We start from the raw sequence: 12,953 nt of genomic DNA, 5'->3' as shown, positions 1-12,953 counted from the left end.
GGCACTGTGCCAATCCCTTGTGTTATTCAAACCCCAAAATAACCATTCCTCTCTGCCTGTAGATCGATCAGAACAGTTGGCAGCAGAGCTAAGCACAGGACACTGAGTATTTCTCCTGTTTTCTTGTCTCATTGCTCTCTTTTCCCATGTCGTGTGAAAAATAAATAATCTGATTAAGTCGTCTGACATTTATAATTAATTACTTCTTCCTTACTCTTATCTTGTTTGCCTGTCCTTTTCTCTGGCCTTTCTTTTTTCTACTTTATCTCTCAAGCATCAGATCCAAGAAATCATTCAAATTATTAATTTTTAAAAGACAAGTACAGTTTACAGGATATTCTTTTCTTTTGAAGAAAAGCTTGGTCCCTTCTTTTGTCCATTCCACTGCACAAGCTGTCATGTTTTCGCACTGCAGTCACTTCTAAGTCCTTGAGCTATCATGTATTCTGTTGGTATTTGAGGAATTGAAAATCAATCACACAGCCTTATGGCTTAGGTTCAGCACAATTCTATTATGCCCACTCTCAAAAGTCAATTCAAACCTTTTGGGTTGTATTTCAAAGCCTAATCAAGCTTGCTGTCCACACTGGTTGGGAGTCAGCTCACTCTTGGCCATAGGTCTGTTTATTAGAGCTTTTGTGTCAGAAATAAGTGTGAAAGAAACAGTTCTCATAACAGCAGGATCATTCAGTGGGCATTTTGCAAAGACAAACCACCCAAATAGGTTTTGTGGTAGGGGAATGCTTACTGTTTTAATATGGTTCTGCAAATACATTCTTAAAGAATTGTTTAAAGAAAGGCTATCTTGTTACAAGTGTTCCTGTGTTTTCTCATCAAAAAGACATCCCAATTTACTCAGATTAGATTTCAGCCCTGTCACACTAAGCTAGTATAGAAAGTAATGTAGATGCAACCCTGAACTTAGATGGTGAGTTCCATGCTTTGGACCATACAGACAAGTGAGGGTGGTGCATCCAAGCAGATGGACCAGCTCCTCCAAGCAGGATTTGTGCTGCCTCCATCTGGCAGGGGCACAAGGATTCTGCATGTACAATGTCCGTGTCAATCTCCTGATTCCCAGCAAGTGCCAAGAACTCAGCCTAAGAATAAAAGAAATTCTGTGCAAAGCTGGCCGTTAGCAATCCTCTGTGAAGGATGCCTAACATACCTCTTGTGGATTGGGGCAGATCAGTCTCATCTCCCTGGGAAGAAAGCAATGACAGGCTGTTATGGCATTTCCAGCTGATTTATAGAAGCCTCCTTATTCAGTGAAAGGCTGGTGGTCGTTCTGTAGGAGCCAAGCATGCACTATAAATAGGAAGTTGCTCTCTGCTTCCATCCCCCATGGAAGGCATTGCTTTGTGACCCATCCCTGATGTTCCTTGTTCTGCAGAGGCGCAGAGATTTTCTCCAGTGGATGCTTGATGCCTGCGACTCAGCCGAGTCCCTGGCAGCCGGGTGCTCGGGTGTGCTCGGCCCATCTGCTGCTCCCAGACAGGATGAGGCGCCTCTGGCTGGCACAGCCCCATCTGAGAAGGCTCAGAAGATGCTGACAGAGGATGAGATAGCAGGCCAAGCTTTCCTGTTCCTGATCGCTGGCTATGAGACCACCACGAGCACGCTGTCCTTTGCCACCTACCTGCTGGCCACCAACCCGGAGTGCCAGGAGAAGGTGCTGCGGGAGGTCGATGAGTTCTCTGCAAAACACGTGAGTATGATGTGCTGGTCTGGGGCTTTGTGCAGGGAATGTCAATGTATCAACACAAGAGATGCCTAGAAACTTCGTGTCATAGTGAATGCTTAACCTTTAAAAGAATATTTTACATTATTGAAATCAAACAGCTGTCGTCAGGCTTAGAACTACGCATTTCTATTTTTTTCCTCTTGTACAAATGCTTCTATTGTTTTCTTGGTCAATTTTATTTACTGGTCTTTGTAGGAGCACAAATTTTGTTCTTACAAATCATAAACTTCAAAGTTTTGTTTTAAATAATCTTTTTTTTTTTTTTTCTAGCAGCAGAATATATGTATAATATTTAAAAAAAAATCATGGTATCTAATTCTCTTATACTGTGTTCAAATTACTTCTCCGCTATCTGTATTTGCCAAGGGCATTTTTGCTTCCAGAAGCTGGAGTTATTTACTTGTTTCATTCATATATGGCAGGCCCTAATTGTGCCCTCTTGTCTGGTGAGTTCAGCTGCCTTCCTTAAGGCCTGCCAAGGTGTGAAGGTGCAACTTGGCCTGGAGTGTGGGCAGTTTACTGGGTAATGCTAGGGGCAGACTTGCACACAGAATCCCCTGCTATGCAGCCCCCAGGAAAGTATGGTTAATCTCCTCATCAGTTCCTGAAAGCTGATGGCCTAGGAATCCAAAGGGGAATTGGTGGGAGAGCTATCCTCCAGGATAGGTGTGTGATGTCATTCATATGACTTCTTTCTGTAGATGGGGATGTGAAATGGTAAACATTTCCATGAAAATGTGTAGAAATCTGAGTGCAATCAGTCATTGGCTGGCTGGTTCTTTAAGGATATTCCACACAGGAAGTCCATGCATATGGCCATGTCTCCATGGACAAGTAGTGTGCTCCTGTAGGCACAGACTGGTAGTGGGGGCTCTTGGGTACACCCTCTGAGCACCTCAGGAGTTTATTCTGGGGTAGTTAAAGACTAGCTCTTTGTGTACCAAATTTCCCTTAGCAGCTGGTCTGGTCCAGTTCCAGGTAAAGGAGCCCTCGCTGTGCACTTGGAGACTGCAAGAGTGCAAGAGGTTCACATGTGGGTGTGATTCTGATACAAGCTGGATAACTAAATGGACCCTGGCTTGTGTATGGTCTGACTGAGCTGCCATTCACTATTAGTAGTGTTTCAATAATAATCAAATTCAAATGCTTAATTCTTGACTCTCTTGGTTCTCTATGAATATTTAGCTAATCATTTCAGCTTTTGCACTATCTAGGAGAGGTTATGAAGCTAGGGACACTTGTGGCAGTGTCCCTAGTCAGTGCAGAGAGTTTGCACTCAATTTCTGCTCTGTACAAAGTCTGTATGAGGCTTAACTCAAACTGGTGTCCTCATCCCAAACCACGCTGTCCCATGTCGTATATTGATTGGAAATACCTTTCAAATAAATTCCCTGTACTTTCTTGTCAGGTTTAGCTGTAGATGGTGCATATATGTCTGTATAGACAAGGAGAAGAGAGGGAGAGAAGGACAATGATTCATCTGCAGTCCCTGATAACAGGAAAATTGTAGATCTGATCTATGCAGCCCCATCATTCAAAAGATTTCCTTTTATAAACAGTTCATGATTTGGCAGGGGGGCAGGAGGGGGAAACACACTGCTCAAGGAGCCCATCCCAGAATAAGGGAAAGGGTGCAGCAGTTCAGTCCCCTCAGTGACTGCAATTAACTACTTTTAGCCTAGAAAATGAGATCTATGTGAACGGTTTGTGAGTTACAGGAGTAGAAGCTATTTTAGAACTGGGTATATATAGATGCTGTGTTCAGTTGTCATGCAAGAGAGAGGAAGGGAGGGACACAGAAGCTACAGGCTCAGTTAGTTATCAAGTCAGTTGCTAAGAAATTTGATTTAGGCTATTGCTTGTACTCAGCACATCAGCTTTTTGCTCTTATCAAGTGCTCTGCAATTTTCAGAAAGGAAGGGCTTTAGAAGGCCAAAACATGGGGAATGGTACAGTCAGATTGTTTTGACATGTGGTGGAAAACTGTTTTGATTTGCAGATATGCAAGTATTAAACACCATACCCTCTTCTGCCCAATTTATACTCAGGTAATTATAACTACAAAATGTCTTCCACCACGTCCCTCTTCTGTCCTCCATCCATTTCAGTGGGCTGATGCAGCATGTTTTATTGCCCTAATCTGTGGTGTGGAGCTGCAGTTTGATTTTACAGCAGCTGCTGTGTATCATCCCAGAGATGATTGTACTTTGGTGGTGGACAGAGTGATTTATATACTCATTTACCAAAGTTTATAAAGACATGTGAGAGCCATCTGAGAAAAGGTGCTATAAATGACAGGCACAGTTCCAGCTTTTTGGCACACCAGTCAAAAACACAAGGCATGGTGACCTTGTAATAGCCAGTAATGGAGCAAGGCTGGTCCATCTGAGCATACAGCAGTATTTTGGTGGCTCAGGGTGTTCTTCTTGAGGACACCCCTGCCTTTGCTGTGATCTTCATTTGTCTGTCTTGCACAGTGGGTACATTGGGAGAGCATAAAGGGGATGGAGAAAGCTGAGTCAATGCTGTGTTAGAGATCTCTGGGCAGGGGGGGTGCAGACTGCTGCAGTGTGGTGCAGAAATACAAAGCTAGGTGCTGGAAGTGTCTAGTCTCAGTGCTGGGAGTCAGATACCCAGAGGAGACAGGACCATGTTATCCTGCTCTGTTGTGTCCAAGTTTGTTTCAGAGCTGTCTTGGGAGGTCTCACTGCCAATCTCTACCACACAGCCTGAATAGACTGTGGAGATGGCACTTCCAGGCAGGTGTCCTCAGAAAACAGTCTCCGAGTGAGTCATGGGTTGTCATCTTTTTACCTCCAGAACCATCCTCATCTGCTTGCTAAAGGACATTTTGGGTCTTTTCTTGACTGACAGCTCAGTGTCGAGGTTTCATGGTGTCTCTTTGCCTCAAAGTGAGAAGAGGCACCTGGCCCAGTTTAGTTTGGCAGGCTGGAGAAGCCTCTAGCCTCAGTTATTGTAGAGGGCAGGACATTGCCCCCTCACCTCTGTCTGGGTCTTTAGGGTGTAGGGAAAGGACATGCAGAGCTTTTCATCTCTGGGGAAGCAGAGAGACAAAATACTGAATGGTGATTGCTTGTCACCACACACTCTAACTTCCCATGCAGTTTGAATCCCTGTCTGTGCTCCAACTGTACTGGAAAATACAAGCATAATTCTTCTAACACACAAATAAAATTCAAATTATAGAGTCTCTGACCTGACCCTCTTCATAAATCCCTTGAGAGTGTAGTGTGTGCCCTGTGAAGGGCAATCTGCTAAAAATAAGATGCACCTATTTGCTGCAAGCTTGTTGCTGGGTGTGCAGCTTGCTTTGATACCATGAAAGCAAAATAAACAAGATGAAAAGAGAGTTAAATATGAACTAGTGGGGGCAGGACGCCTACCTCTGTGTCTGTATAAAATAATATTGCTTTCTGCAGAGACCACATATCTGGGACAGCAGAGAGGGGTCAGATCCTCAGATGGGTTATACTGGTACATGTTTGGTATTAGTACAGGTATGGTGATAGGCATCAGCTGAGAAGCAAGCCTGGTATCTACCAGTAAAGGAGGGCACAGGGGAAAAAAAGAGAAATGTTGCTATTTCAAGACCAGATTATTTTTACAACATTTGTGGCTAACCATCCCTGAACTGTTAGAGGCTATACAGTTGTGAAAGAGATGTTTTTTATCCACATTCACCAAGTGAGAAAGAATGTACCCATGGTCTTCACCTCTCTGTTTCAGTCAAAAAATGATCCCTGTGCGGAGTTTTTAAAGAGCCCTTCACAAGACATGTTTAGGAACAATTTTTGCACATGTGACTGATTATTTCATTGTAAAAGCAAGTTGATTTTTGTTTGTGTGTGTGCTTCGCAAAGTCATAGAAAGCCTGGAGCATACACAATCATTTTGAGCATATGAACACTTGCTTCTGAGTGCCACTGTGTGCTCTGAGCTGCTCTGTGTGTTATGTCCTGAGCCACAGAGCTTAGGGCATGAAAAATTGCATCTTCCATGCTGGGGATTCCCTTAATGTGGGGCCTCTCTTTTTTCCTCTATACCAATTTTAGCATTTAAAAATGCTAAAATCTCTCTCCCATCCTTGTCCCTGCTCTCAAGCCTGAATCATTCACAATTATAAATTTTTTTTTGTCGTTGTTTTACTGGACTGCACAATTTTAGACAGGAAGAGTAGTGGCACAAAACAGAGTGCAAAAACAGAGAAGACCAAGCTAACTTCTTATGAGAAGTTATTTGTTACCCTGAGGTGAAATGTGGTGAGTGGGTGTAGGTATGTGGTCCTGATCTGTTGCAAAGTAAACACATCAGGTTAAACCAGTGAAACTAGCTCATTTTCTTGAGGGGAAAAAGCAAGCATGCTAGGGGCAGCTAAGGAGGCCAAAAGAGGTATGAGAATGATCTTCCCTGTCTCCATGCAATAAAGAAATCCATACTTGATGGTGCAGAGCATATAAAAGCCTGGAGCAAGAGCTCCCTGAATTCTAATCTCACCTTCAGGAATAATTTACTGCATATTCTCAGTAATAGACAGCCAAGCCTCGCATTGACTAATGGGTTAGACTTGGTGCTACATTTTGGGGATTTTTAACTCATCTCTCTACAAATTTGTTGTTACTTAAAGAAGCACAGGAAAAAAGTTGCACTGAGCATTACAGAACTAGAGATGTGTTGCTGCACTGATATGTGAGGCTTCAGGTCTGGTGAAGGACAGAGTAGCAGCTCACTGCTGCTGATGCCCAGGAATACTTTCAGGAGCCCTGACAAAGGTGAAGGAGAGCACAGGAGCCAGGAGAAGTAAATAAAAGTGAATACATGAAAGAGCAGCTATTACCATAAAACATTCATTGGGGGCTGCAAGACTAACTGTGTTTTCCATTCTATTTTAAAAAAGCTTTGTACTACTCTTACTTATCACTGCTTGATATGACATTTAGAAACATCAGTGTGAGAGGAATGAAGAACAGGATAAGACACAGCATGTCTCTACTCCATCAAATTTCCTATCCACACAAAGTACTGCTGTAACAATTCGGTGCTGGTGTGACTTACCAACATTTTCACTTCTGTCTAGAAACTGAAAGTTTAAAGAAACTTGAAGGTCCTGTTATACTCTTTCTCTATTTAAATGGAAACTTGGAGATTTTTCTTTGATATAAAGACATCTTCCTCTTCCTATAAAGACTTGGTTTTGTATAGCTTTAGGACCCAGGAATATTTTCAATATGTTTTATTGAAAATGTTGACCAGACTGTTTCATCTATATTCTTTCATGTCAAAAATATTGAATTATGCTACTCCAAAGTCATTGCAATCCATAGTTTTGTTTATGAAACAATACTGTTTAATTCCTTTTTAATTGCTATGTGTAGTGAGTTGTGAATAGCCCAAGTTGAACTGGACTGATGCATAAACTCCTCATTTATGACTGATAATTTTGGTGCTGTAATTCATCAGACATACTGGCTGTGGCAGTTGCTCATCTGGAGTAATCATCTTCACTGACTTGAGTGGAATTGTACTGAACTTTACACTGGTTTATGATTCTGTTCTTCACACTGCAAAGCTCCTTCACTAATACCTCTGCAGTCTGATGGAGATGTCTTATGGAAAAGGGATTTTGTCATTTCAAAATTTTCCCTTCCCATAAAATTCCTACAGCAGAGAGAGGCAGGACCATTTTTATGGTGTCTCTTGTGCCTGATTGAGTACTTTAGATTTTTAAGCAGTCTATGCAGAGAGTCTCCTTGGTAGCACAGGTGGTTTTCTTTGAGCATTGGTGAAAATGAGGGGTGAAAGTCAGAGAGATGTCACTGTCAGGGAATTACTACAACAATTTGCATGAGTTTGGTGCCTTTCATGCAGTATCTCAAGGCTTTGTGCTCTCAGAAGCTGGCAACTACAGAGACTGAGCTTCACTAAGGAAATATTGCTGACAGTGAAGGCTTGCATTTATCAAGGGAGACTGAATTGTAAATAGTGCTCAGAAAAAAAGTCTACAGAAGAGAGTTTCTGTTACACATGCATACACATACACACACAAAACATACAGAACCAGGAAGCACAAACAATATTGGTTGTTGTTGCTGTTTATTCTCTTTAATGGAATGACACTCTTTGATTGCTCTATTTGTTTAAGAAGGTGTTGCAGAGACTCCCATCATTTATGAATGTCAGCTGTCAGCACTTTGGTTTTTTTAAACAAATAGAGAGATGCTTTTAAACATGTAGAGACCAAGTACTGTTATGTTCTATTTCTGCAGTTCCTCATGCAGTGGCTCAATGTCTGAAATCAGTTATTTATCTTAGTCCCATGGTGCTTCTGTGCATACCAGTCAAAGGTTGCTAAGTTAGGAGAAGACCCAAATTTATCCTCTGCTGTATGTGTCTAGAATGTACTGATTTGAAATGCAGACCCCCCAAGTCACTTCTCTTGGGCAGAGGTTATTTTGACTTTTCTGGAATGTCAGCCACTTTTCTGGAATATCAGACACCTTTGAGACTCAGGGCTCTGTTATCTCTACCATCTTGAGTCTCTGCTGTATAAAGAGAGGTATCATGAGAAAAGTCTTGAGTCCAAGCTTGCCAAGTGTTTATCCAAATTTGCCCCAAACTTGTTCCTAGGCTCAAATGCTAAGGGGAAGCAATGAGGTGGAATCCTGGGCGAAGGGATTTTTCAAAAAATATGAATTTGACAGTGGAAAAGCTTGGGCTCAATTTTCTCATCGTGCAAGCCTTAGAAGGTATCTCTTTGCACAGGTTGCTTTCCATCCCAGGCACCCCTCCCAGCACTTGGCAGAGAAGTTGAGCTGCAGGCCTGTCTGGAAGACCCCTGTTGCTTGTTCCTGTGCTCTGCAGGGCAGCCACAGTCACCCTTTGTCTGAATCATGAGCAGGCAGTGAGAGCATGACCAGCCAGGAGCTGCATGAGAGCAATTCTTCTTGCTTGCCCTGTGTTTGTAGCTCCTACACTATATCTACAGATGCCTGCTCTCCAAAGGAGATAAAGATTTTCAAAGACAGTAAAGACTTTATTGAGAGTCAGCTTATTTATGATATGCAAAGAGTTGAGTTGATCAATTGGTAAGTCTGGGTATCTTTTAGGAATGGTTTGGCTTTGCTATTTTGGAATGTCTACTGTTAGCTTATAGGAACAAATTCCAGTTTAAATCCCACTTGTATCTTGACATTGTACTTCCTTGACTTTTCCAAACCTTACTTCTTTCCTAGGAAAATCCTTTTCACAGCTGAGAATAGGTGGTTCTATGTGGCCTGGAATGAGGTGCTGTTGAGATGATAAATGTACCTTTATTTTAAGGAACTTCTTGTTGTTGACACGCAGAGTTCATTTACCCCTTTTCACTCAAGAAAAAGAAATAAAGAGGAAAGAGAAAAAAACCCTTTTATTTTTCCATTTTTTCAGGCCTATCAGTCTCTTGTCCATGAAGACTAATTTGTCTTTTGCTTGCAATGTCACATGTTGCTCAGTGACTCTGCCTTATTGCTATTCTTGAGCAAAACTGAGTCTCAGGTAATGTATGCTAGACAGATACTCATTTTCACCCCTGAATTTTCTTGGTATTTTGCCATCCTCCTAATAATTGACCCACTATCACTGCTGCAGGGTTCATGTTAAAGAATAAATTTTTCTAGTGACATGGAACATTTAATGGTGAAGATGTTAATAATGCAGCACTTTAAATGTGATTAGGCAGATTTGTTTAAAAAGAAAGGGAAGGATGCATCTTCCATGTCTTTCTATTATTTGTCCCCCTCCTTTCCCTCCTTACATTTCAGGGTTTTATGGAGAAAAGGGTATATTTGCTTTTAATTTAAGGAAAAATACCACGGCTGAGCAAGAAACTTGTTACAATTTTCTTCAGGATTCGTATCCCCACTGCTCCTGTATATGGTGATTAACAAGCTTCCTCCAGGGAAAAAGTAAGCCAAATTAATATCAAAGCAATGTCCAATAAATTTTTTTACTCATATCAGTGTTAACCTTTTAGCTGCAGGTAGGGAACATCATAGGGTGCAGGGTGGAACATAGTCCCAGGTAGAATTGGTAGATCACATTTTTGCACTGGGCAGTTGAGCCTTGTAGAAGGAAGCAAGGAGATAACATAAACCACAGTAAATATCACACTGCTCCTCTCCATGACATTGGGAGGGACATACTCCCACCAGGCTAGCCATATGGTAGGAAAAGAGGTGAACATGCTTCTCAGGAATGAGGATGCCTTCACAGGTGTGAGTGCCTGTTCTTTGAGTGGCAGCCTGGCTACCCCTCAGGAGTTTTTCAATGTGAAGTAGGAGTCAAGCCCAGAAAGATATTATACTTTTTTTTTTTGTCATGGAAGTTAAGCACTGAAAGTTTCCATAAGTTACGTGCTGCTGTATCATAAATACTTAGCAAAGAAAGAGAACAGCTAGCAATAGGCACAACCTCAATGCAAAAAAATCAGAAAGCTAAACCATCTGGCCCTTGAAAGAACTTACAAATGAGAGAGGGTGGCTTTGGACATCTGTGTCAGGACCCCACACTGTGTCTCAGCATTAGCAGTCAATCGCATTCATCAGGAAAGAACTTGTCTCCTGGGAAATATTAAATACTAAGCTAAGCAGCAAAGCATTTTCAACTTGTGCATTAGTTAATATTCATTTGGGATGAGACTCCTCTGTGTCCCCAGACTGACAGGCAGATTCTTCAGAGCATGAAGGTGTTGGCCCAGCCCTGGTATCCTCATCTGCTGCAGGAATCTCCACTGAACTGTCAACTTCTGAGAGGCTTTCAAGACCAAGGGGTAAAATCTTGCTTTAACAGCATTTTACATTGTAAGGACAGTAGTGACTCTTGAGATATCTGAAAACGAGTGCCACTTTCATGATAAGGATTTTCCATGTGACCTTCTACAAGGGTCTGTAGTGACAGAACAAGTGGTAATGGCTTTAAACTAAAAGAGAGTAGGTTTGGGTGAGATTATTTACTGTGAGGGTGGAGAGGCACTGGCACAGGTTGCCCAGAGGAGCTGTGGAGGTCTCATCCCTCAAAGTGTTCAAGACCAGGCTGAATGGAGTTCTGAGCAGCCTGGTCTAATGGAAGATATCCCTGCTGATGGCAGAGGAGTTTGAATTAGATCAGCTTTAAGGTCCTTTCCAAGCCAAACCATTGTATGATCCTATGGGCAAAGGAGGAGAAGTATTGGGGAGCAGTAAATAAAACAAATCCTGTTTGTGCACCTGTGCTTGCATGAGAGAGAGAAGGAGGGAGAGAGTGAATGATGACTGAAGAAAATAAGGTCTTTCATCAAGAAGTTTCACACAGATTCCTGAATTGCATTTATTAAATGCATAAGGTGCAAAAGTTGAGCTGAGGAGAACACATGCCTAATTTATTAAGAAACAGCAAATCCCCAGCAGCAACCAAGAAGAAATTAAAATTGTATTCATCATATTCATAGCTTAAAAATGATCTTAGCTTATATGAATGTGAGGTCAAAATGGAATTTTTTCCTCCAGGTATGTACATAAATTAGGAAGCATTAATAGGAAGCAACTAGTCCATTTATTTGTCAATAAGCATTTGAAGTGAAGGCTGAATGAGCTGGTGCCAGAAGGAGTGGAAACTCGTTTGCATTTCATGATTATGTAAAGCAGCTTTTGGTAGACTGAACTTCTTGTGACCTCCTCTGCCTTTTTTCCCCCTTCTTTACCACCCTGGCAGAACATATGTATTTAAATAATTTCCATTTCTTACAATATGATTTTGCTCTTTTTAATCAGCATGAGATGGCTTTTGTATTGTTTGCCCTGCTTCATCTTATGCTTTTCTTTTAACATGGAAGGAAAGGAAAGGTGGTGTTTCTGGGTGTGCCCTTGCTCTAGAAATGGTGGTCTTCCAGTGATATGAGTGAACATTTCCTTACTTGACCAGATGGAAAGACTGGTGCAAAGGGAGTAGTCAGGAAAACACAAAGGAATGTAGGAAACACATCCTGTCTGAAGACTGCTCCATTTCAAATCTGTTAATATATTTTACTGTGTCACAGAACAATTTTTCACTAATATTTATTGAATGGATCAGGCTGGAAGGGACCATAGGGTGGACTCTGGTCCAGCCCCCTGCTCAAGCAGGGCCATCCTAGAGCAAGTGGCACAGGATTTTGACCAGATAGTTTTTCAATATCTCCAGTGAGGGAGACTCCACACCCTCTCTCTGCAATCTGTTCTAGTACCTGGTCACCTGCACAGTAAAGAAATTCTTCAAATTCAGGTGGCATTTCCTGTGCATCAATTTCTGCCCATTGCCTTTGTTTTCCTTTTGTTATTGATGTATTTGAAAAAGCCTTTCTTGTCCTTGACATTCTTGGCCAGATTTAATTTTGGCCCCCAGATGGACCTTGGCCTTCCTTGTCTCATTTCTAGTTACTCTGATAACCTCTTTATATTCATTCTAAGTGGCCTGACCCTGCATCTCCTGTGTATTTTCTGCTCGTGCTTGAGTAATGAAAACAGTTCTATATTCATCCATGCAGGTCTCTTGCCCCCTTTGCACAATTTCTTCTTCATTCAGATGGATCATTCTGGAGGAAGGGATATTTGTAACCTCTCTTCCCGATGGGGCCTATTTTCCAAGGGATCTTTCCAAGAAGATGCCTGAAGAGGCTGAAGTTAACTGTCCTGAAGTCCATGGTTGTAATCTCACTTATTACTAACTAATTTGATGTCTGGTTTTCATAAGACAGGTTATGGGACTTCTCCAAAATCAAATCCTTTAAAGCAAAAAAATCCACCTGTACGTCAGTGTAGCTGGTCATGTTTTGAATGTTTTGGTCAGTACCCCACAAAGGGCAAGCAGCTATGGCCAGAAGTGGAATTTCACTGCTGCAGTAGCCACTGGAATAGGCATTTGGGGCCTCAGTCAGGGGAGACTTCAAACTGTTTTACACTAGAAATGCCAGTTGCTTGTATGGACTGGAATGTTGGGCTTTTAACCAAGACTGAGTAGATAAATAGTTGCTTGCACGCTAACTATCCTTAGCCAGGTCTCAGATGTGGCGAGTCTGAGAGCTCCATTACTTTCTCAGTCCAAGGAATTATCCTCCCTGGCTGTCGCTGAGGCATAGCACATTAAGGGATGATGTGCAAGCAATTCACTCTTTGGCCCCATTGACTCAATGTTTTCCACC

The 12,953-nt window shown here is 42.0% G+C and overlaps 1 protein-coding gene across 4 annotated transcripts in view; it reads left to right on the top strand.

Moving 5' to 3' along the window:
- TBXAS1 (thromboxane A synthase 1) overlaps positions 1-12,953 on the top strand; it is a 230,748-nt gene that overhangs the window by 163,761 nt on the left and 54,034 nt on the right. For all 4 annotated transcript variants that reach the window (XM_039708347.1, XM_039708349.1, XM_039708348.1 and 1 more), the window contains one exon: positions 1,394-1,708. In XM_039708347.1, coding sequence (XP_039564281.1) covers positions 1,394-1,708 — 315 coding nt within the window. The remainder of the gene's footprint in view (positions 1-1,393; positions 1,709-12,953) is intronic.

This window comes from Passer montanus, unplaced genomic scaffold (assembly GCF_014805655.1).
Source record: "Passer montanus isolate IOZ18808 unplaced genomic scaffold, ASM1480565v1 scaffold20, whole genome shotgun sequence".
NCBI classification, from domain to species: domain Eukaryota; kingdom Metazoa; phylum Chordata; class Aves; order Passeriformes; family Passeridae; genus Passer; species Passer montanus.
This window is presented reverse-complemented; position numbering and strand designations above follow the sequence as displayed.